Raw genomic sequence first — 26,198 nt, 5'->3', positions numbered from 1 at the left:
TGAGGCTCCTGTACCTTCTTCCTGATGACAGTGGCGAGAAGAGAACGTGGCCTGGGTGGGTGGGTGGGGGGGGAGCCCTGATGATGGATGGCTGCTTTCCTGTGCTCAGTGGTGGGGAGGGGCTTTACCTGCGATGGAGCGGGCTGTATCCACTACTTTTTGTAGGATTTTCCATTCATGTGCATTGGGCATTGCATGATAGGTTAAGGGTGAAAGATGAATTGTTTAAAGGGAACTTCTTCACCCAGAGAGGAGTGCAAGTGTGGAATGAGCTGCCAGCAGAAGTGGTGGATGTGGGTTTGATTGGAACATTTCAGAGAAGCTTTGATAAGTACATGGAGGGGAGGGATATGGGACTGGACAGGGTAACGGTTTGGCATGACTAGATGGGAGTGGGGGGGGGGGGAGGGCCTGTTGTGCTGTAGTGTTCTGTGACTTTGTCCTCAAGTCAGCATATTGCTAATAACTAACAACTCCAAAGTCCTTTAATCCCCGAGGACAATGGATATACTTGATGGGTCACAGCACAGTGGAAGAGTCAAATTAGTTCTGAACAAGTTGAATTACTTATAATTATACCCTCAGGACCCCCCCATATCCCAGTAAAATGGTGCTTGACATACGGCCAATTGATAAGTGAGTGCTAGTCTTAGGGGGCTGAGCGGAGAACTGAACTGTGCGTTCAGGTCAAAGACAAAAAACAGAAGATATATTTCATGGCAGATGCTGAGAGACTGGATTGTGATTTATTTAATACTGCCGGGGTCAATTTAACAGTAACTCAATTTTTTATTTCTACCAGACAGTTTAACTCGGCAGAGGCTGGGACTGCTGGAAGATCTATTTATCATGTACAAAACTTCACAGAGCTGATAGCTAATTCTAGATGTTTTTGAAAGACAACTAAGCAAAAGCAAGCAATAAATGAAGTGTCATCAGGACAATTAACCCGTCATTTTCTGCTGATGTAGTTCGGTAAAGCTAATCAATCTTTTCCTTTGTAAATATACACATACACTAATTAAGGATAAATACTAGCTGATGTATTACCTCATTGTAGCCCCAACAATACAGTAATAAAAAGAGTGCGCACATATTGAAATACAATATTGGAAAATGCATAGTCATGCACTTTGGTAGTAGAAATAAATGTGTGGACTATTTCTAAACGAGGAGAAAATCCAGGAATCCGAGATGCAGATGCACTTGTGCAGAACACCCTGAAGGTTAATTTGCAGGTAGAGTCGGTGATGAGGAAGGCAAATGCTATGTTAGCATTCATTCCAAGAGGTCTATAATACAAGCGCAGGGATGTGATGCTGAGGTTTTATAAGGCACTGGCGAGGCCTCACCTTGGGAATCATGAACAGTTTTAGGCCCCTCATCTTAGAAAAGATATGCTGGCATTGGAGAGGGTCCAGAGGAGGTTCACAAGGATGATTCCAGGAATGAAAGGGTTATCATATGAGTAATGTTCACCAACCATGGTTTTCGGTCGGGCACCGGACGCTCAGAGAGATTTGACAGGGGGCGGGCGCCCGGCGGGGGGCCGTAATCGAGTGGTCGGCGACTTGGGCTGACTCCCCCACCGGGCTTAGTCTGGTGAGGAGGGTGTGAGGACACCCAGCAGGACCTGACAAAGGGTGGATGAGCTCCTTGTGAGCCAACGGCCATCTTCCGTGGAAGAGATTACAGCCTCACCACGTATCTACAAATCGTATGCTATGCACCTAGTTAGAAGAGACATGATGAACTTGGGCGCTGCACTGTGTGCCTGGACCTGCCCAAGGCCTCCGCCTAAGAAAGGGCCGAGCTCGAAGAAGCGGCTGTAGCTGGAGGCCGATATAGCCTCAGGCTCAAGTTCGGCGGGGCGGCGGCAGGCGGTGCCAAGGCGGCCAGCGAGAACAAACTGGAGGAGAGGCCTTACTCGGTGCTGTCACAAAATCGAAGAAGATGGAGGTACATAGCCACCAACCCCAGATTCGGGATGGCATCCATTGACTGACTGAATGTTTGATGGCTCTGGGTCTGTCCTTGCAGGAATTCAGAAGGATGAGGGGAGATCTCACTGAAACCTTTCGAATGTTGAAAGAGTAGATGTGGAAAGGATGTTTTCCATGGTGAGAGAGTCTAGGACAATAGGGTACAGCCTCAGGATAGAAGAGCACCCTTTCAAAACAGAGATAGTGAGAAATTCATTTTGCTAGAGGATACTCTGGCAGATGAACACGTGGCTGGGAAACTGGTGTAGGGGGCAGGGTTTCAGATTTCAGGATCATTGGGACCTCTTCTAGGGCAGGTGGGACCTGTACAAGAGAGATGGGTTAGACTTGAACTACAAGGGGACCAATATCCTTGCAGGGAGGTTTGTTAGTGCTTTTGGGGAGGGTTTAAACTAGATTTGCAGGGGGGTGGGAACCAGAGTGCCAGAGCAGATAGTGGAGCGGGGGTGAAAATAAATTACGTTAAAAGTTCATGCAAAGTCACAAATAGAAGGGTTGTGTGTGGTGGTAATAATCTTCTGAGGTATGTCTATTTCAATGCAAGGAGTATTGTGGGGAAGGCTGACGAGTTGAGGGCATGGATTGACACATGGAATTACGACATTATAGCCATTAGTGAAACTTGGCTGCAGGAGGGACAGGACCGACAGCTTAATGTTCCAGGGTTCCGATGTTTCAGATGTGATAGAGGCAGAGGATGAAGGGTGGGGGGGGGAGGGGTGGCATTGCTAGTCAGGGAAAATGTTACAGCAGTGCTCAGGCAGGACAGATTAGAGGGCTTGTCTACCGAGGCCATATGGGTGGAGCTGAGAAACAGGAAAGGTATGACCTCATTAATGGGGTTGTATTATAGACCACCAAATAGTCAGCGAGAATTGGAGGAGCAAATCTGCAGAGAGATAGCAGACAACTGCAGGAAACATAAAGTTGTGATAGTAGGGGATTTTAATTTTCCACATATTGATTGGGATTCCCATACTGTTGAAGGTCTAGATGGGTTAGAGTTTGTAAAATGTGTTCAGGAAAGTTCTCTAAATCAATATATAGAGGTACCAACTAGAGAGGATGCAATATTAGATCCCCTATTAGGAAACGAGTTAGGACAGGTGACGGAAGTGTGTGTAGGGGTACACTTTGGTTCCAGTGATCACACCACCATTAGTTTCAACTTGATCATGGATAAAGATAGATGTGGTCCTCAGGTTGAGGTTCTAAACTGGAAAAAGGCCAAATTTGAAGAAAATGAGAAAGGATCATTGGGTAAATCTTGAATGTAATTCATTACAAGGGTTTTCCTTGGGTTCGGTTTTAGGAACTTCGCTTCCTTTTACTTCTTCTAAATTGTATAAACAAATGAATAATCCAATAGTTAGGCATACTTTACATATATGGTTTCAATTTCGAAGATTTTTTGGGTTTAATCAATTTATTTTAGCAAGTCCTATTATATCTAATTTCCTTTTTTCAACCTTCCACTATGGATCAAGCTTACTTTGATTGGAAAACCAAAGGTATAATATGTTTTTGTGATTTATTTCTGGATAATTGTTTCATGTCTTTTGATCAACTTTCTAATAAATATAACTTACCCAGATCTCACTTTTTTTTAGATATCTACAGATTAGAAACTTTTTAATACTGTTTCTCCTAATTTTCCACACCCATATCCAATGGACACTTTGGAAAAAATTTTAGATTTAAATCTTTCTCAGAAAAGTGTTGTAGCAATTATATATAATATAATTATGAATTTATGTCCTGATGTTTCCAATAAAATTAAAGCTGACTGGGAAAGAGAATTTAAGATTATTATATCGATTGAAAAATGGGAAAAAATTCTTCAATTGGTTAATTTATCCTCTATATGTGCTAAACATGTGTTGATACAGTTTAAAGTAGTGCACAGGGCTCATATGTCCAAAGATAAACTATCTCGTTATTATTTTTATATTAATTCAATATGTGATAGATGTCATTCCGAGATAGCTTCTTTAACTCACATGTTTTGGTCATGTCCTTTGTTGGAAAAATATTGGAAAGATATTTTTGACATTATTTCAACAGTTTTGAATATAGACTTACAACCTCATCCAATTACTGTTATCTTGGGATTACCAATGATAGATTCAAATTATTTAACCTCTTCAGCACGTAGGATGATTGCATTTCTTACTCTAATGGCTAGATGATCCATTTTGCTGAATTGGAAAGAGATTAACCCTCCTACTGTATTTCATTGGTTTTCACAAACTATGATATGTTTGAATTTGGAAAAAATTAGAAGTGCGGTTTATGACCCTTCCATTAAGTTTGAAAAGACTTGGAGGCCATTCATTCAGCATATTCATTTGATGTAATTTGACCATTTCCAAACTTGGTTTATTTCTCTGTACTGTTGGCTGAGAGGAATGGAGTCGTCGACACTAAGGTTTTCTTCTTTCCCATTTTTAAGTTGTTAGTATTGCCCAAGTTTTTTAGTTTAGTTGACTAATTCTGTTTAGTTTTTTTTTGGGATGGGGTTTGTTTTTTTTAATTTTTTTTTCTTTTTCATGATTTTTCTTCAGTTTTTTTTGCTTTGTATTATTCATTGTTATTCTACATGATTGGGAGCTTTGTCAATTTATACTATTTGGTCTTACAATTACTCATTTTAAGTGTAACAACGTATCTCCTACTACTTGTATTATTGCTATGTTATGTTTTCATTCTATGAAATTAATAAAAAGATTGAAAAAGAAAGAAAGAGAAAGGATCTAAAAAGCATGGATTGGGACAGGTTGTTCTCTGGCAAGGATGTGATTGGTAAGTGGGAGGCCTTCAAAGGAGAAATTTTGAGACAGCAGAGTTTGTATGTTCCTGTCAGGATTAAAGGCAAAGTGAATAAGAATAAGGAACCTTGGTTCTCAAGGGATATTGGAACTCTGATAAAGAAGAAGAAAGAGATGTACGACATGTATAGGAAACAGAGAGCAAATACGGTGCTTGAGGAGTATAAAAGTGCAAAAAAAAAAACTTAAGAAAGAAATCAGGAGGACTAAAAGAAGACATGAGGTTGCTTTGGCAGTCAAGGTGAAGGATAACCCAAAGAGCTTCTACGGGTATATTAAGAGCAAAAGGATAGTAAGGGATAAAATTGGTCCTCTTGAAGATCAGAGTGGTTGGCTATGTTTGAAACCAAAAGAAATAGGGGAGATATTAATTGGGTTAGGACTTTATTCCCTGGAGTGTAGAAGAATGAGGGGAGATTTGATAGAAGTATATAAAAATTATGGTGGGTATAGGTAGAGTGAATGCAAGCAGGTTTTTTCCACTGAGGCTAGGGGAGAAAAAAACCAGAGGACATGGGTTAAGGGTGAAGAGGAAAAAGTTTAAAGGGAACATTGCAGGGGGGGGGTTTCTTCACACAGAGAGTGGTGGGAGTGTGGAATGAGCTGCCAGATGAAGTGGTAAATGTGGGCTCATTTTTAACATTTAAGAGAAACTTGGACAGGTACATGGATGAGAGGTGTATGGAGGGATATGGTCCAGGTGCAGGTCAGTGGGACTAGGCAGAAAAATCGCTCGGCACAGCCAAGAAGGTCCAAAAGGCCTGGTTTCTGTGCTGTAGTGTTCTATGGTTCTATGGTGGTGAATTTGTGGAATTTGTTGCCACGTGCAGCTGTGGAGGCCAGGTCGTTGGGTGTATTTAAGGCAGAGCCTGATAGGTTCTTGTTTGGACATGGCATCAAAGGTTACGGGGAGAAGGCTGGGAACTGGGGTTGAGGAGGAGATCAGAAAAAAAGGTTCAGCCATGATTGAATGGTGCAGCAGACTCTATGGGCCAGATGGCCTAATTCTGCTCCTGTATGGTCTTATGTGTGCACGTGCATGTCTGCCACTGTGTGTCAGCATGTCCGTGCACATCTGTGTCTGTGTAAATAGATCTCAATGTTTGCATGTCCATGTGTATTTACTCTACATACTGCTTTAGATTTTTCCCCAAGAAGGGGCAGTAATCAGAGACAGGCTGATAAAAGATTTAGAGGTGAGGTCAAAATAATTCATGTTGCTGGAAGCGGAGAAGCTCTGCCTCAAAGGTTTGAGGAAGCTAATTCAATAATAGTCGCAAAAGCAAACTGAATGAACACTTGAAGACAAAAATTCCTCGTCTTGAGAAAGGGACGAATAGCATAGTTCTATCAAAGTGCCTGCAAGCTGAATGGTCCCTGATCATAAGTATTATGATACAATTACATATAAGCACAGATTATTTTTAAACTAGCCTCAAATTTGACTCAAATTATGGGGATTAAGAAAATCACTGATCTTAAATGCAACTGTTTCTCCACACATACTGCCTGACCTGCTGAGTATTTCCATCATTCTCTGTTCTTAATTAAGAATATGAACTTTGGGATTCATCAGTTACTCGAATCTGTTAGGTTCACAAAGTGAGAGAAGTTCATCTTAAACGAACCCTGACTACAGCAGATGGTAACCCCATCAAGTTAGCACAGCACATGAATAAACCGGAACTACTCCGATTTCAAAAGGCTTACTTCAATGTGACCTGCTCTGTGCTATCCTGGGTTAGTGTCTAAAATCTTGTTAAACTTGTAAAATATTCTTCAATGTCGAAGGTGATTGTTGAAGTTGATATATTAAATCTTATGATTCAGAGCCTCTGGGAAAATAACCCTAGCAGAAAAGGCAGTGGACATCTGGAACTCTGCCCCAACAAGATAGTTTTGCTCAGAATCAGAAGCATGAAATTCGTTGTTTTGTGGCAGCAGTACAATGCAATACATTAAAAAATTATAAATGACAATAACAAATACACATTTATTACTGTGATCTCTCATTATATATATGTGAGAAGAAGCTCAAAACATTGAGTGAGCGTCTTCAGGCTCCTGTACCTCATCTCTAATGCAATAACAAAATGAGAAAAGGGCATTTCCTGGTTGGTGGGAATCCTTTGTGACGTACACTGACTTCTTTAGACATCCTCAATGCTGGTGAGGCTAGTGCCTATGATGGAGCTGCAGAGTTTACAGTTTCCTGCAGCTTTTCCTGATCCTGTGCAGTGGCCCTTCCAGACCAGAAGGTGTTGCAACCAGATAGAATGCTCTTCATTGAACATCTGTAGAAGTCTGCTAGAGACTTTGCCAGAGTAACATAACAAATTCCCAAAAACTCTTAATGAGATATAGCAACAGCAGTAAACATTACAGTATCAAAGTGGATCATTTAGTTAATAAAGTGAATAACAGAACCACAAACTGATTGTAGAAATCTATCGATGTGCTAAATGATCCCATTTATCCCTGCATCAAACTTTGGATACAATTTCCTTCATCCCACTCCACACCTTTCTCATGGTCTGATAAGAGACTGGGGCTGAGAGGGAAATGGATTCGCCAGGATGAAATGGCAGAGCAGGCTCCATGGGCCAAATGGCCCAAATGGCCCAATTCTGCTCCTCTCCCGGGAACTTTATTAGCAATTAAATATTTTTGAATCGAAGTATCAGATGGCAAACAAATTGTACTTGCACAGATCTTTGAAAAATAATCAATAGATAATTGGTATGGCAAGTATCCTGCACATGACTCAAGAATCTGCAGAGAGAGCTGTGGACACAGCTCAGCATATCATGGAAAGCAGCCTCCTCTCTGGGGACTCTGTCGATTCTTCACTGTCTCAGTAAAGCAAACAGCATAATCAAAGACCCCAACCACTCCAGACATTCTCTCTTCTCCCCTCTCTCATTGGGCTGAACATAAAAAGCCGGAGAGAACATACCACCAGGATCAAAGTCAGCTTCTATCCCACTTTCCTACATTCTTGAGTGGACCTCTTGTACAATGGGATGGACTCTTGTCCTTACAATCTATCTTATTATGCTCTGGCACTTCACTACTTCCTTGCACTGCATTTTTTCTGTAGATTTTGTTATTGCATTGCGATTGTTTTTCCTTATTCTAGCTCAGTGCACTGTGTAATGATTTGATGTGTAGGAACAGAATGAAGGCAAGCTTTTCACTGCATCTTGTACGTGTGACAATAATAAACCAACACCAAATTTTCTTTTTCAATCAGTCAATTAAATAAATACAAACCACGGCATCAGAATTCCTCTGCTCTTCAAAATGATTTCAGGGCACTGTTTTGAAGTTACCAGAGGGCACAAATCTTGGCGCAATAATGCTTCTGGCAGTAATGCTTTCTTCTTGTTCTCAAGTCCATGAATCAACAAACTGCTGATTCAATTCTGCCCACCCGGTCAGAGCCAAGCTCCACAAAAAAGCAAGCAACATTTTCAGATTCTGGCGAATTGTTTGCTCCTCTCAGTTACTGTACTAACCTGCAGTCATTACAAATCCATTAAACTTAACTTCTAATTGATGGGTCTAACTGAGCTCTTTAATATTGTATAGATCTCATCCAGGTGCTTCAGTGCATCAGCTTACTGGAAGAAGCTCCATTATACTTTATACTTTATTGTCGCCAAACAATTGGTACTAGAACGTACAATCATCACAGCGATATTTGATTCTGCGCTTCACACTCCCTGGATTACAAATATTAAATATTAAAAATAGTTACAAATAGTAAATATTAAAAATTTAAATTATAAATCATAAATAGAAAATAGAAAAATGGGAAGTAAGGCAGTGCAAAAAAAACAAGAGGCAGGTCTAGATATTTGGAGGGTACGGCCCAGATCCGGGTCAGGATCCATTCAGCAGTCTTATCACAGTTGGAAAGAAGCTGTTCCCAAATCTGGCCGTACCTACACAGCTTGTAAGATCAGCTTGCGTGGAGGGCAATAGTGGTGTGATATGGGTTCATTCTGCAAACGCTGGTGGGTTTGTGAAACATTGGTGAAAACAGAACAACGGTAACTGCTGTTATTATTGTTGGTTTACTTATTTATTTAGAGATACAGAATGGAACAGGCCTTCGCAACCCTTTGAGACACAGTGCCCAGCAACCCCCATTTAATCCTAGCCTAAATTATGGGATAACTTACAATGACCAATTAACCTACTAACCGGTACGCCTTTGGACTGTGGGAGGAAACTGGAGCACCCAGAGGAAACCCATGCGTTCCATGGGGAAGAACGTACAAACTGCTTACAGATGATGTCAGATTTGAACTCTGAACTCCGACACCCCGCACTGTCATAGCGACGTGCTAACCACTATGCTATCCTGGCACTAGTGTTGGGGAGGCTTTGCTTTCAGTACATGGTGGGGCAGCACAGAATTTGAGAAGGAAATAACCTCCTTCAGTCTCTGACAGGGGATGTGAATGGTGTTTATAAGGAATCCATCAACAATATAGGTTTTCAAAGGTGAGGAGGTCTTAAAGAGAGATTTTAGGGAGCTAGATAGAAAGCTGAGAAACAGGACCTCCAGGGTGGTAATCTCTGGGTTGCTGTCTGTGCCATGTGCCAGTGAGGGTAAGAATAGAATGATTTGGCAGGTGAGGACAGGTGCAGGTGGCAGAGGTTTTGAGATGTATGGATCATCGGGATCTCCTGTGGGGAAGGTATAACATGTACTAAAATGGGTTACACCTGAATCCGAGAGGGTCCAAACTAATTTGGGTGGATTTACACTAATTTGGCAGGGGGATGGAAACCAGAATAATAGTGCAGAAGTGCAGAAGATGAGGTAGTTGGTTTACAAACAGAGAGAATACATAGTGAGACTCCTAGCAAGGAGAGGCTCATAATGCAGTCAACAGGATGAGTTGTAATATAAAAGCCGGATAAAATCAAAAAAGGTGAATACAGGACTAAAGGTGTTGTAGTTGAATATGCACTGTGTATGGAATGAGGTAGATGAACTTGTAGCACAGTTAGAGATTGGCAAGTATGATGTAGGCATCACTGAATCATGGCTGAAAGAAGATTATAGGTGGGAGATTAAAGTCCATTGTATCGAAAGGATAGGCAGAAAGGCAGAAGGGGTGGTGCAGCTCCGACGGCAAAAACTGAAATAATTAGAAAGAGGTGACATAGGGTCGGAAGGTATTGAATCGTTGTGGATAGAGCTAAGGAACTGCAAGGGGAAAAAGACCTGATGGGAGTTGTATACAGACCCCCAAACAGTAGTAATGATGTGGTCTACAAGTTACAATGGGAGACAGAAAATGCATGCCAAAAGGGCAATGTTACAAAAGTCATGAGATATTTCAATATGCAGGTAGATTGGGAAAATCAGGTTGGTGTGGGATTTCAAGAGGGGGAATTTCTAGAGTGCCTGTGAGAAGGCTTTTTAGAGCAGCTCATGGTTGAGCCCACTAAAGGGATCAGCTATTCTGTATTGGGTGTTGTGCCATGAATAGGAATTGATTAGAGAGCTTAAGGTAAAAGAACCCTTGGAGACAAGTGATCATAATATGATCAAATTCACCCTGAATTTTGAGGAGAAGCTAAAGCTAAAGCCAGATGTATCAGTATTACAGTGGAGTAAAGGAAATTACAGAGGCATGAGAAAGGAGTTGGCCAGAATTGATTGGAAAAGAACACTGGCAGGGATGATGGCAGAGCAGCAATGGCTGGAATTTCTGGAAGCAATTCAGAAGGCACTGGGTATATACATCCCAAAGAGGAAGAAGTATTAGAATATAAGAATATAAGAAATAGGAGCAGGAGTAGGCCATCCAACCTTTGAGCCTGCCCCGCCACTCAATAAGATCATGGCTGATCTGTCCATAAACTCAGCTTCATCTACCTGTCTTTTCCCCATAACCCTTAACTCCCCTACTATGTAAAAACCTATCTAACTGTTTCTTAAATATATTTAGTGAAGAAGCCTCAACTGCTTCCCTGGGCAGAGAATTCCACAGATTCACCACTCTTTGGGAAAAATACTTTCTCCTCATCTCCATCCTAAATCTTCTCCCCTGAATCTTGAGGCAATGTCCCCTAGTTCTAATCTCACCTACCAATGGAAACAACTTTCCTACTTCTATCTTAGCTATCCCTTTCAAAATTTTGTATGTTTCTATAAGATCCCCTCTCATTCTTCTGAACTCCAGAGAGTATAGTCCCAGGCGACTCAATCTCTCCTCACAGGTTAACCCCTTCATCTCTGGAATCAACCTGGTGAACCTTCTCTGCACTGCCTCCAAAGCCAGTATATCCTTCCTCAAGCAGGAGACCAGAACTGCACACAGTATTCCAGATGCGGCCTCACCAGTACCCTGTATAGTTGCAGCATGACCTCCCTGCTCCTGAATTCAATCCCTCTAGCAATAAAGGCCAACATTCCATTTGCCTTCTTAATAACCTGTTGTACCTGCAAGCCAACTTTTTGTGATTCATGCACAAGCACTCCCAGGTCCCTCTGCACAACAGCATGCTGCAATCTTTCACCATTTAAATAATAATCTGCTCTTCTATTATTCCTTCCAAAGTGGATGATCTTGCATTTACCAACGTTGTATTCCATCTGCCAGACCTTGGCCCACTCACTTAACCTATCTATATCCCTCTGCAGACTCTCTACATCCTCTGTACAATTTCCTTTTCCACTTAGTTTAGTGTCATCAGCAAATCTTGCTACGCTACACTCAGTCCCCTCTTCCAAATGAGGAATGTAAATGGTAAACAGCTGCGGGCCCAGCACCGACCCCTGCAGCACCCCACTCACCACTGACTGCCAACCGGAGAAACGTCCATTTATACCAAGTCTCTGTCTTCTATCGGTTAACAAGGCAAGATGACACAACCATGGCTAACAAGGGAAGTCAAAGCCAATATAAAAGCCAAAGAGAGGGCATATAATACAGCACAACTAGTGGGAAGTTATAGAGGATTGGGAAGCGTTTAAAAACAAAACAAGGCAACTAAAATAGTCATTAAGAAGGCAAAGCTGGAATACGAAGGTAAGCTGGCCAATAATATTAAAGAGAATACCAAAAGTTTCTTCAGATATATAAAGTGTAAAAGAGAGGCAAGAGTGGATATCGGACTGCTGGAAAACGATGGAAATGGGGCACTATGAAATGGCAGATGAACTGAATAAGTATTTTGCATCAGTCTTTACTGTGGAGGACACTGGCAGTATGGTGGAAGCTCCAGGTGTCAGGGGTAATGAAGTGTGAAGTTACCATTACTAGAGAGAAGGTTCCAGGGAAATGGAAAGGTCTGAAGATAGATAAGTTACCTTGTCCACATAGTGTACACCCCAGGGTTCTGAAAGTGGTGGCTGAAGAGATCGTGAAGCATTAGCAATGATCTTTCAAGAATCACTAGATTCTGGAATGGTTCTGGAAGATTGGAAAATTACAAATGTCATTCCACACTTCAAGAAGGGAGAGAGGCAGAAGAAAGGAAACTATAGGCCAGTTAGTCTGATCTCAGTGGTTGAGAAGATGTTGGAGTCGATTATTAATGATGAGGTCTCAGGGTACTTGGAGGCACATGATAAAATAGACCATAGTAGGCATGGTTTCCTGAAGGGAAAATCTTGTCTGACAAATCTGTTGGAATTCTTTGAAGAAATAACAAGCAGGATAAACAAAGGAGAATTCAGTTGATATTGGTTATTTGGATTTTCACAAGGCCTTTGGCAAAGTGGCACACATGACGCTGCTTAGTAAGCCCACGAGTCCATGATATTACAGAAAAGATTTTAGCATGGATAAAGCAGTGGCTGATTGGTGGGAGGCAAAGAGTGGGAACAAAGGGAGCCTTTTCTGATTGGCTGCCGGTGACCAGTGGTTTTCCACAGGAGTCTGTGTTGGGACTGATTCTTTTTACATTATATGTTAATGATTTGGATGATGGAATTGATGGTTTTATTGTAAAATTGGCGTACAATACAATGATAGGTGGAGGGGCAGGTAGCTTTGAGGAAATAGGGAGGCTACAGAAGGATTAAAACAGATTAGGAGAATGGACAAACAAGAGGCAGATGGAATACAGTTTTGGGAAGTGTATGGTCATGCACATTGATAGAAGAAATGAAAGGGTGACTATTTTCTAAATGGAGAGAAAATACAAAAATCTGAGGCACAAGGGATTTCCAAAAGGTTAATTGCAGGTTGAGTCTGCGGTGAGGAAGGAAAATGCAATGTTAGCATTCATTTCAAGAGGATTAGAATATAAAATTAAGGATCTAATGTTGAAACTTTATAATGCTCTGGTGAGACCTCACTTGGAGTAGTGTGTGCAGTTTTGGGACCCTTATGTTAGAAAGGATGTGCTGAAACCGGAGAGGGTTCAAAAGAGGTTCATGAAAATAATTCCAGGATTAAATGGCTTGTCATATGAAGAGGGCTCTGGGCCTCTATTCACTGGAATTTAGAAGAATAAGGGCTGACCTAATTGGAACCTATCGAATGGATCAGCCATGATGAAATGCGGAGCAGGCTCGATGTGCCAAATAGCCTAATTCTGCTCCTATATCTTTTTTCTACAGAAGTAGTTTGCCTTTGCGTTCTTCTGGGCAGTATCTTTACAAGATGGGTGACCCCAGCCATTATCAATACTCTTTAGAGATTGTCTGCCTGACGTCGGTGGTCACATAACCAGGATTTGTGATATGCACCAGTTGCTTTTAAGACCATTCACTATCTGCTCCCATGGCTTTAAGTGACCCAATGTGTGTGGGGGGGGGGAGAGGGGGGAGAAACTAAGCAGGTACTACACCTTGTCCAAAGGTGACCCACAGGGTAGTGGAGGGAAGGGGTGCCTTTCACTTTCTTTGGTAGAGACGTCTCTCCACCCAGCCACCCAAAAGAATCCAACTTGGTCAGTAAAAGTTCCCATCTCAGCACCACCAGTCCAATCCACAGGGTAACACATACATAATACCGGAGGAACTCAGCAAGTTAGGCCACATCTATGGCATGTGAAGAGAAGAGAAGGGGTGAGAAGGTAACTAGAATGATAAACATTTGATTTCTCAAGCCTCCAGTAATTTCATAACCATTCCCTATACTAGTTACACCGCCACCCCTCGTCTTCTCCTCACCCGCCATAATGCCTCCTCTCCATAACATTACTGAACGTTACCACATATCAGTTCTAAGTGGGAGATCCTTGTCTTGCCATTCACTTTGAATCAGAGTCATAGAGTACCAAGGCCCTTTAGCCTATCTCATCTATCCTGAACATGTTCTGCCTAGTCTTACGACCCACATCTGGTCTGTAGGCTTCTATACCCCTCCCAACCATGTACTTATCCTAACTTCTCTTAAATGTTGCAATTAAATCTGCTGGCAGCTCATTCTACATTTAGTTTCAGTTTCCCTTGATTGTTCTTGGCAAGTTTTTCTACAGAAGTGGTTTGCCATTACCTTTTTTTTTATCCTTAACCTATGATCTCCAATTCTAGTCCTACCCAATCTCAGTGTAACCTGCTTACATTAACCCTCAGGTTCCTCTTACATATTTTACCCATGCTTTGACATATTATGTTTGTTTTTGAACAACCATCAGACCCAACCACTAACCACAGCCAACACTTACTCGTGCCCACACTGCACAGAAATATGTGGATCCAAGATTAGTCTCTACAGCCACCTGAGGACATTCAATAGATAACCCCTTAGGAGAACATCTTACACAACTTGAGTGATCACACCACGATGTTAGTTTTAGAATTTGTCAACAAATCTGATTGGCCCCCCCAAAAGGGACAACATCTCTCAGAATCCTGAACACTAGGCACCAAGTTCAGCAGCCATAAGGAGCCAGGAAGGATTGAGGGCAGGTTATCCCAAACATTGCTCACAGCACAACCAAGCAAGGACAGGCTGAGTGCAGAAGCAATAGTCCTAATCTTTACAGTGATCTGCCCTCAAATATTGGAGCGTTTTTTTATTACGCTGCTGCCACATGCAGTTTGTAAATCAGCAATGAGAAGAATATAAAGCTACACACACAAAATGTTGGAGGAACTCAGGCTGGGCAGCATCTGTGGAAAAGAGTAAACAGTCAACGTTTCAGGCCAAGACCTTTCTTTAGGACTGAACAGGAAGATGCCAGAATAAAAAGTTGGGAGGAGGGGAAGGAGGATAGCTAGAAGGTGACGGGTGAAGTCATGTGAGTGAGAAAGGTAAAGGGCTGGAGAGGAAGGAATCTGACAGGAGAGGACAGTGGACCATACGAGAAGGAGGAGGAGGAGAGGACCTGGGGGGAGGTGATAGGCAGGTGAAAAGAGCTAAGAGACCAGAGTGGGGAAATTGATATTCAAGCCATCGGGTTGGAGGCTACCCAGTTGGACTATAATGTAATCCACCCTGACTGAAGGCCTCATCTTGGAATACAGCATTGAAGTTGATTTAGCAAAGATTCAGGGTGACTTTGTTACACAGTAGTATGACATTACAGCTACAACACTCCAGCCAGACATGGTCCTGTGGTCCACAACAGCCAAGCTGACATATGTTGTGGAATTGACAGTACCATGGGAAGATAGTGTCAAAGAAGCTTATGAGAAGAAAAAGACCAAGTACTCTGAACTGGCAACTGAAGCTGCCCAGAATGGCTAGAAGACCAAAATTTTCCCTGTAGAAGTGGGATGCAGGGGTTTCGTTGCTACATCTACGACCAGTCTATTGAAGAAGATAGGGGTGAGGGGTCACTCCCTCCAACAAGCAATCAAGTCTTTGTCAAATGCAGCAAAAGAAAGCTGCAATTGGATTTGGATTAAAAGGAAAGACAACAACTGGGCTGCAAGATGAAGACAGGAGGGTATGGAACTGAGGGGGGTGTATCTGGGACGCCAGGTAGCACCGTTGAGTGCTCTGGAGACGTTGTGGACTTATCAATGAAACGTCAAAGAAGGAGGGTGCCCACCTGATGACCCCGATGACATACCTACCCTCCCTCCTTGTCACCACTCCAAGCCCACTGCCAACATCGAAAGTGCCAATTTACCATAGGGACTGAAACATCAAGTCATAGTAGCTCTACTAGATAGTGGTTACCAAAGTCTTCAAAGTAAATTTATTATCAAAGTAAATGTATGTCAGCATATACACCCTGAGATTCATCTTCTCAATAAATCTATGGAATAATAACCATAACAGAATCAATGAAAGACCACACCAACTTGGGTGTTCAAAGGACAACAAACTGTGTGAATTCAAAAAGAAAGAAATAATAACAATAAATAAGCAATAAGTATGGAGAACATGAGATAAAGAGTCCCTGAAAGTCAGCCCATTGGTCGTGGGAACATTTCAATGATGGGGCAAGTGAAGTTGGGTGAAGTTACCCCCTCTGGTTCAAGACCCCGTTGGTTGAGGGGTAATAACTGTTCCTGAATCTGGTGTGAGCCCTGATGCTCCTGTACCATAACGCTTCACAGCACCAAAGATGCAAGTTCAATTTCTGTTGCTCTCTGCAAGGAGTTTGCACATTCTCTCTGTGACCATGTGGGATTTCTCCGGGTGCTCCTGTTTCCTCCCATGTTTGAAAAATGTATGTTAGGGTTAGTAGGTTGTGGACACACTATGCTAGCGCTGGAAGCTTGGCGACGCTTGTGGGCTGGCCACGGCCCATATTCAGACTGCGCTAGTCTTTGTCACAAATGACGCATTTCAACTGTACATTTTGAGTGACAAATAAAGGTATTCTTTCATCTTTGGTTAGTAGACTGCATCATACAGCACAGCAGTAGCAAGCCCAATTAGAACCTTCTCCACCATTTCACTTCAGCCACGTTCTCATCCTTCTAGCTTCACTGTTAACTGCATACACACTGTTTATAAATTTAATTCACATTTATTTATCACACGTACACAAAACATCCTGTGAAATGTCTCGGTTCTGTTAACAACTAACATTGCTCAAGGGTGTGCTGGGGGCAGCCCGCAAGTGTCGTCACACATTCCAGCGTCATTATTATAATTGCTCATTATAACGAAAACTATAACTGTTCATTATAATTATTCCTCCTAACATTACTTATGTAGTGAATTCCGCATTCCATCCACACTTTGGTTGGAATATTTTTCCTTGGCTTCTGTGCTGAAAGGTGACAGATCCCCAGAAGATGATTTATGACTTGTACCTGAGGTTTTGGACTCAAGCCATCAATAATTTAAATGAGGGGATCTAGTGCAATATCTATAAGTTTTGCAGATGACATAACAGCGGGTGGCAGTGCTGTGAGCAGGATTCAGAGGGATTAGGGAAGTGCACAAGGATATGGCAGATGGAACACAACATAGAAAAATGTGAATCATCTTCTGGTATTTCTGAAGTGGTGAGAGATTGGATGATGTTTGCGTTAGAAGGGCTTACGTGTCCTTTATATACAAGTTCAACTATTAAAAAGGTTTGTCTTTTTTTTTTAAAAAGTTCATTTGGTCTGATACCAGAGAGATCAATCTTCCACAGGACGCCATTGTAGCGTGGCGGTTAACATGATGCTATTACAGCTCGGGGCGTCAGAATTCAGAGTACAATTCCAGTGACCTCTGTAAGAAAGTTTGTACATCCTTCAAATGAATATGTGGGTTTCCTCCAGGTGCTCCAGTTTCCTCCCACATTCCAAAGATGTAGTGGATAGTAGGTTAATTGGTCATTGTAAATTGTCCTGTGATTAGACTAGTGTTAAATAGGTGGGTTGCTGGGCAATGCAGCTCACTGGGCTGGAAGGTCCTGTTCCATGCTGTATCACTAAATGAAATAAATAAATAAAATTTTCCTGAAACCTGGAGATCAGCACAGCCACAATATTCCAAACGCAGCATAATTAATGCTTTATGCACCTTTTCTGCTTTTGAATTATATCCCTCGACAAATTCACTACTTTTTGTCAGTTCCTTTCTTCAATGTCTTATCAGCCTGCTTGTATCTGTGTCCAAATCTCATCTCCTGGTCACTCATTTATTATCAACAGGACCGCTTTAAAAAATAAAGATTAGCTTTACTTGTCACATATACATCGAAACATACTGTAAAATGCGTCAATGACCAACACAGCCCAAGGAAGTGCTCTGGGTAGCTTGCAAGTGTTGTCATGCTTCTGGCGTTAAGTTCTTCCTTCCAGAATGAACCAACTCACAGTTACTGATGATGAAGCTCGATTTTCAATTATTGCCCCCTTTCTGCAAGTTTACTAATTTACAGAGTCATCTCGCGTGGAAACAGGGCCTTTGGCCCAGCTGCTCCTGTAAGGAGTTTGCATGTTCTCCCCGTAACTGCATATTTCCTTCCATTGCTCCAGTTCCAAAAACATACGGTTCACCATCTTTCATTGTTCTATTGTCCTTCTTGTGTTTACTACAATTGCCCATAAGAAACTGAATCTCAGGATTGTATATGGTGACATATATGCATTTTGATGATAAATTTACTTTGAACCTTTGAGCATTTAACAAGGTAAACATAGATGAATCATAAATTGTACATCCTATGGGTAAAAAAAATTGCCCCTCAGGTTCCTATTAAATCTGTCTCCTCTCGTTCATTCCTTGTTTTTCTGCAGTTCCCTCCTGAACGCCCACTCAAGAAATGAACACCAACTTGCTGTCTGTTCAGCAATGTAGTGATGGAGTGCGGCAGAGCTGAATCTCCTATTTTTCAGTTAAGATATTAAACCAAGGACTTCTTTGCCACTAAAGTGGGCAATTAAAAATAAAATACAGAGACTCCTTACAGAATGGCACCAGAATTGAACTGCAAACTCTGGAACAGTCTCAGCTGTAACAGCATCACGTTAGCTGCTATGCTACCGTGGCAGAGACTACATAAAGCCGGTCAATGATTAGAAGGTTCATTGAGATTGTTAAATATGTGCGAAGCAAGAACAACACCGGAGCAGTAGGATTAAACATTTTTTCTGAGTTTTGTTCGCCACTGAGCATGCTGGGCTACCTACAGGGCAGGAGCTACATACCAGACTCAGTGAGACAGAAAACTTGTGCACTTGAAAGGCCATGCATAAACAGCTCTCCGCAAGAAGGAGGCCCAATCGACTCACCGTGCGATCAATCGGTCACATGCGCACCTGCCACATTCTCGCAACCAATCTGATACGGTTCAGAGATATCCCGAAAGGCTCTATGTAAATGCAGGAAGCTTGGTGAGAACGTTTTATTGATGAAGCCAAGCTTCAAGCACCACCATTTACTGAGAACTGTACTTTATTGGATAAAATGAATTGAAGTCTGAATTCCTGAGATGCACTATGCTCTATGCTAGGAATAATTAGTCGAGCAGCAGTCATTTTTCAGGATCAGACTGCTCGCGATCTGAATGCAGCCCAAGGTTATCACACCCACTGGTACCATTCCAGGATATTTGAGTTCTCCTCTGTCTCAGAGTCACTTAATGGCAAGGGTGCACAACGATGATGCTCAGCTGGGGTACTGTGCACTATAAATGCTATTGTTTCACACTTAATATTATACCAGAATGCACTTAATTTGAATGTCAGAGACATTGCTCTTTGATAGCACAAAGTTTCACTCCGGGTACTGACTTAAAGATAACTGTACAGGTTGGGTATCCGCCGTCCAAAATGCTTGGAGCTGGAAGTGTTTCAGATTTCAGATTTTAGAATATATAATGAGATAGCTTGGGATCGCTATCATTTCTGACTCTGAACTTATGTGCTACTGGTAAGTAGTATGTGTCTTACACCCGTTTATCACACATATGTACTAATGTAGCCATTCAGTGTGTTACATTTTCATCAGAATCAGGTTTAATATCACTGGCACATGTAGTGAAATTTGTTAACTTTGCAGCAGCAGTACAATGCAATACATAATAATAGAGGAAAAAACAATTACATTATATATATATATATATATATATATATATACACACACACACACACAGTGTCATGCAAAAGTTTGTGCACCCCTGGTCAAAATTTCTGTTACTGTGAATAGTTAAGTGAGTAGAAGATGAGCTGATCTCCAAAAGTCATAAAGTTAAAGGTGAAACATTCTTTTCAACATTTTAAGCAAGATTGTGTATTATTTTTGTTTTGCACAATTTTAGAGTGGAAAAATAGGAAAGGCGCACCATGCAAAAGTTTGGGCACCTCAAGAGCTTTGAACTCTCAGATAACTTTTACCAAGGTCTCAGACCTTAATAAGCTTGTTAGGGCTATGGCTTGTTCACAGTCGTTGTTAGGAAAGGCCAGGTGATACAAATTTCAAAGCTTTATAAATACCCTGACTCCTCAAATCTTGTTAAATCAGCAGCCATGGGCTCCTCTAAGCAGCTGCCTAGCACTCTGAAAATTAAAAGCAGGAGAAGGCTATAAGAAGATAGCAAAGCGTTTTCATGTAGCTATTTCCTCAGTTCGTAATGTAATTAAGAAATGGCAGTTAACAGGAACTGTGGAGGTCAAGTTGAGGTCTGGAAGACCAAGAAAACTTTCCCAGAGAACTGCTCGTAGGATTGCTAGAAAGGCAAATCAAAACCCCTGTTTGACTGCAAAAGACCTTCAGGAAGATTTAGCAGAATCTGGAGTGGTGGTACATTGTTCTACTGTGTAGCGACACCTGCACAAATATGACCTTCATGGAAGTCATCAGAAGAAAACCTTTCCTGCATCCTCACCACAAAATTCAGCATCAGAGGTTTGCAAAGGAACATCTAAACAAGCCTGATGCATTTTGGAAACAAGTCTTGTGGACTGATGAAGTTGAAATAGAAATTTTTGGCCGCAATGAGCAAGGGTATGTTTGGAGAAAAAAGGGTGCAGAATTTCATGAAAAGAACTCCTCTCCAACTGTTAAGCATGGGGGTGGATCGATCATGCTTTGGGCTTATGTTGCAGCCAGTGGCAAAGGGAACATCTACTGGTAAGGGAAGAATGAATTCAATTAAATACCAGCAAATTCTGGAAGCAAACATCACACCGTCTGTAAAGAACCTGAAGATGAAAAGAGGATGGCTTCTACAACAGGATAATGATCCTAAACACACCTCAAAATCCACAATGGACTACCTCAAGAGGCACAAGCTGAAGGTTTTGCCATGGCCCTCACAGTCCCCTGACCTAAACGTCATCGAGAATCTGTGGATAGACCTCAAAAGAGCAGTGCATGCAAGACGGCCCAAGAATCTCACAGAACTAGAAGCCTTTTGCAAGGAAGAATGGGCGAAAATCCCCTAAACAAGAATTGAAAGACTCTTAGCTGGCTAGAGAATGCATTTACAAGCTGTGATACTTGCCAAAGGGGGTGTTACTAGGAACTGACCATGCAGGGTGCCCAAACTTTTGCTTCAGGCCCTTTCCCTTTTTTGTTATTTTGAAACTGTAAAAGATGGAAATAAAAATGTAATCTTGTTTGAAATATTAAAGAAATGTGTCATCTTTAAGTTTATGCCTTTTGGAAATCTGGTCATCTTTTACTCGCTTAGCTATTCACAGTAACAGAAATTTTGACCGGGGTGCCCAAACTTTTGCATACCACTGTACATATATATATATATGTATACACATACACACACATGTTAAATAGGAAAGGAAAGGTATGTCGCATCTCGAATTTCCCTCCACGCCTCTCTGACGTAGTGGGGAACTGCGCACGAGGCAAGTTACAGCGGTGGTTTGCCGTTGCCTTCTGCCGGGTGAGTTTCCAAAGAGATCACCAGCTCATACCCCAACACAGATGGAAAGCATGCAGGGGAGCCAGCTGGATTCGAACTTTTGTCCCAAAGTCCAAATAGTTAAATAAGAAGTGCAAAAAAAAAGAAATAAAAAAGAGTAGTGAGATGGTGTTCATGGGTTCAATGCCTATTCAGAAATTGGATGGCAGAGGGGAAGAAGTTGTTCCTGAATCGTTGATTAGCGACGATCTTGGCAAATTTATCGATGAATTTCTCTGCTGCTTCATGATCAGCAGATGCTCTATCATTACAAATCTTAAAAAATTTAATGATATACCTTTTCTAAAATTTCTGCAACCAGTCTGCTGAATATTCACAATTACCTTCAATTTTTAGTTCGACATGATAGACCTTTGCTTGCTTCATGAGCAGCACACTGCTTAGTGGCATATGCTCACTCTGACGCTGATGAATCCATTCTTTCAATACTTGATTGACATATTCATTTTTCATTTTACGCAGTGTTTTTCTGGTTTTCATTAACTTCTGTTCATTACATGCATGCGGTCACTTCTCAGAACTGTGATGCACAGAGATCTGTGCATCGCCTGGAAATCCTCTCAGCACCTTGTGGAATTTTCCATTTGTGATGTCATGCCAGTGCTCAAAAAAGTTTTGGATTTTGGTGATTTTCTGATTTTGTAATTTTGGATAAGGGGCACTCTACTTTTCTATGTAATTTTCTAATTCTAGGTGATAGGATATTATTGTAAAACAACTTTTTCTTTCACTTTTAACACTGCTATCACTCTGAAGTACAAATATCACTAGAATTGTCCACTGAATTCTCATTGTTCCATCAATGTTTGGGGTAGTGGAGGTATAATTTGTCCGTCAGTGCTGATCACCCCATCCTTGACCAAGCTGTTCCACCATGAACACGATCTGTTATGAGACAACACGATGCTTTCAGATTAGGTCATGCATAGCACATACCTCCGCCGCTCTGCTCCGGTGTGTTTCGGGGGTACAGGGGCTAGCGAACCTTATGCCTGTTCTCTGAGCATCAGTGAACCATCTGATTAGCCTATCAGAGTTCTCTTTGGGAACTAGTTGACTTGATCAGCATTTCTGATCTGGCTATTGTTCACGATTGCACTTAATAAAAAAAAATAATTCGAAAGAAACATAATACAAGTAACAACAACTCAACTCTCTACAAGGTACATTACAATATTCCTTTCCAATATCAAATTCAACCGCTTCACATAATGGGTGTGCTATTCCTGTTTACACCTACTTTTTGATTCTCACTTTTGCTTAAAAATTCATCTGCAATGGAAAGCAAGGACTACTGAAAACTTCATCGGGGTCTCTCTCCCTCTCCCCCCCCTCTCCATTCGGGGCATACATCAGAAGTGCCTCTAGCATTGTTAAATACCCCTCCCAATCCCACAATCTCTTTGACTTCCTACTGGCACACTGGGGTAATAGCTTCTTCCCCCTTGGTATTAGACTTCTTATCACACGGGTTCCGCCCACCACACCAGAACACCCATCTGAATGCCCTGCTGTCCAACATCCACTCCCAACTCACGGACACACTCTTGTCCCACACTGGCCACTTTTCACCTTCTGTTGCTGCTGCTTCACATACTTATATGACTGTTTGTGTTATTATAATAGTGTCAGTGACATTGTACTGTTTTACATAAATATGCACCTCGCACTTTATGTCAACCTGTCAAACTTCACACCATGCCACTCAGGGAACTGTGCTGATAATATTTTGTACCTGTATGTGCTGGATGACAACCTTATGCACTCTGTGAGTCTATATGTACACGCTGGCCCTAGAGGAATGATGATTCGTTTAGCTGTATATATGTGTATGGTTGAACGACAATAAACCTGAACTTGAATTCTTTTGTCATTTAATTTTAGCCCTCCATCCACCCTATTCTAATTTATTTTCTCCCCTTCCTTTCCCAACTTCTCTGCATTATAAAACTTGATTTATCTCTGATATTTTCGGTTTTGTTGAAAGCTTACCCTGAGCTGTTACGGTTGGGTTTCTCTCTCTGTAGATGCAGCATTGCTGGCTGGGTATACCCCGCAATATTAATGTTTATATTGTATAGGAAAAAAACGTACAATTAAAGACTATCAAGTCACGAAGTTTCAAATCTATGCAAAGAATTAGCCATTTAATGCATAGTTCATCTGAATTCTTCTGCTCCCCTTCAAAAAGTACAATTTGATCTTGTATGTTCTATACGAATTGGCAGCCAGGGCTTTAGTTTAGTGCCTTATGTCCATGCTGGCATTGGAGAGGGTCCAGAGGAGGTTCACGAGAATGATCCCAGGAATGAATGAGTCAAGTATCAGGAGTGTTTGATGGCTCTGGGCCTGTATTTGCTGGAGTTTACGAAGAATGAGAGGGGAATCTCACTGAAACATACCAAATATTAAAAGACCTAGATAGAGTGGATGTGGAGAGGCTGTTTCCTGTAGTAGGGGAGTCTAAGACCTGAGGGCACAGCCTCAAAATAAAAGGATGTCCCTTTAGAACAGAGACAAGGAGGAATTTCTTCACAGAGAGGGTGGTAAACTAGTGCAGGCCAAGTCATTGGGTATATTTAAAATGGAAGGTTGATAGGTTCTTAATTAGTCAGGGTGTCAAAGGTTACAGGGGGAAGGCCGCTGAATGGGGCTAAGAAGGATAATAGATCGGCCATGATGGAATGGTGGTGCAGACTCAAAGGGCCAAAGGGCTTAATTCTCCTCCTGTGTCTTATAGTCCTAGCTGAAAGACAACACTCCCATAGTGCAGAACTCTGGAAAAGTGAAATGAACCATCAATCTACAAAGCAAGTGTCAGAGTAGACTTGCACCTAATTAACCAACCACAAGAATATTCCGATGAAGAGGCTCACGATTATCTATTGTGACAGTTTAATAAAATATACCAAGAAGCATTCAGTATTTTGAACACAACATTGCATTTCCCTCTGGACCTGGTTAGAGGCATCTGTGGAATTCACAAAATAAACTTCAACATTCACAGAAGGAATATTAAGCAACCGAGGGAACATAAGAGGTCAATAAATTAATATTGACTTATAAACCACAACAACTTGCACTTTTTAATTGTAAGTCTAACATTTTAAAATGTCCACATTATTTCACAAGGGTATAATCAATCAAAAACTGACATTGATCAAAGAATATTAGAACTGACATCCATGTGTGTAGGTGGGTGGGTGAGTGGGTGTGTAGGTGGTGGGTAGGTGGGTGAGCTTGTGGGGCTCACTTTAACTATATGTTACTTTGTGTTGCTTGTTATGTTCTGGGTTGTTCTGCTGAACATTGTGGGCATGCTATGTTGGCACCAGAACATGTGGCGACACTTGCGGGCTACCTTCAGCATACCGTTGGGTGTGTTGGGTATTAATGGAAATGACACATTTCACCATGTGTTTCGATGCACACATGATAAGTAATTCTGAATCTGAATGGATGACTAAAAAATTTGGATGTGAAAATGAGTTTAGAGCTAAGAGGCAGGAACTTAACTCGAGACTAAACAATGTCACATTGAAGCCAATGCACACTGCATTATGTTGATAATAGTCCCATTTATTATACACATTGCATTCATCAATCTTTTGTCTTTGTACCACCAGCTTCACATTTCCCTTTTTGCTTATCATTTCTAACATTAGTTATTTCATCTTCACTACATTCTGTGACCACCTTAATGGGTATCTCCTATACCTACAGAGTGGCCACTAAGTGTATGTTCATGGTCTTTGGCTGCTTTAGCCCAACCACTTCAAGGATGAACTTTGTTGTGCTTTCAGAGATGCTCTTTTCTACACTTCTGTTATAATGCATGGTTATTTGAGTTACTGTCACCTTCCTGTCACTTTGAACCAGTCTGGCCCTTCTCCTCTGATCTCTATCATTAACAAGGAGCTTTCACCCAGAGAACTGCGGCTGACAGAATGTTTTGTTTCCTGCAGCATTCTCTGTAAGCTCTATAGGCTGTCGTGCATGAAAATCCCAAGGAATCAGTAGTTTCTGAGATACATGAACTATCCCATCTGGCACCAACAATTATTCCATGGTCAAAGTCACTTAGATCACACTTCTTCCCATCTGATGTTCGGTCTGAACAACAACTGAACCTCTTGACCATGTCTGCATGTTTTTATGCAGTGAGTTGCTGCCACGTGATTGGCTGATGAGATATTTGCATTAATGAGCAGGTATACCTAATAAACTGGTCACTGAGTGTATATGCACCTTATGAAGGGGAGATTTAAAAGGTTTTCAAGATTATGAGGAACCTCTGGTGAACAATGATTAACTGAGCCTCTTGCAGGAGAATTGGTAGCCAGAAGATCGAGGTGTAAAGCAACTGGTAAAAGAGCTATTGTAAGCTGTAGACTGTTATACACAGAAATTTGTTTCAAGCTACACTTCTCTAAAAATGCTACGCAAACAACGACATCAAGCAGCAGGCCTATAGCAGAGTCAATCTCGGTGACAGCTGGAGTAAAATAGGTTCTGCACCACTGTCCCAAGCCTTTCTCATCACAGTGTTGCACGTCATCTTCAACAAGCTTTCCTCGTGTGTGGTGCTAGTCTACAGAACTAC

The 26,198-nt window shown here is 41.6% G+C and overlaps 1 protein-coding gene across 2 annotated transcripts in view; it reads right to left on the bottom strand.

Annotated features, from left to right (window-relative positions):
* The window catches only part of LOC140188072 (serine/threonine-protein kinase 3/4), a 220,394-nt gene that overhangs the window by 34,928 nt on the left and 159,268 nt on the right, over nt 1-26,198 (bottom strand). The window contains exon 11 of one of the 2 annotated variants that reach the window (XM_072244027.1): nt 21,378-22,480. The exons of the other annotated variant lie outside the window; for it this stretch is intronic. Coding sequence (XP_072100128.1) covers nt 22,430-22,480 — 51 coding nt within the window. The 3' untranslated portion in view covers nt 21,378-22,429. Of the gene's footprint in view, nt 1-21,377; nt 22,481-26,198 lie in introns of those variants that run through there. 2 annotated transcript variants of the gene reach the window in all.

The sequence above is a fragment of the Mobula birostris genome, chromosome 2, assembly GCF_030028105.1.
Source record: "Mobula birostris isolate sMobBir1 chromosome 2, sMobBir1.hap1, whole genome shotgun sequence".
In the NCBI taxonomy this organism is placed as follows: Eukaryota; Metazoa; Chordata; class Chondrichthyes; order Myliobatiformes; family Myliobatidae; genus Mobula; species Mobula birostris.
The sequence above is the reverse complement of the archived record's forward strand: the minus strand, read 5'-3'. Positions and strand labels throughout refer to the sequence as shown.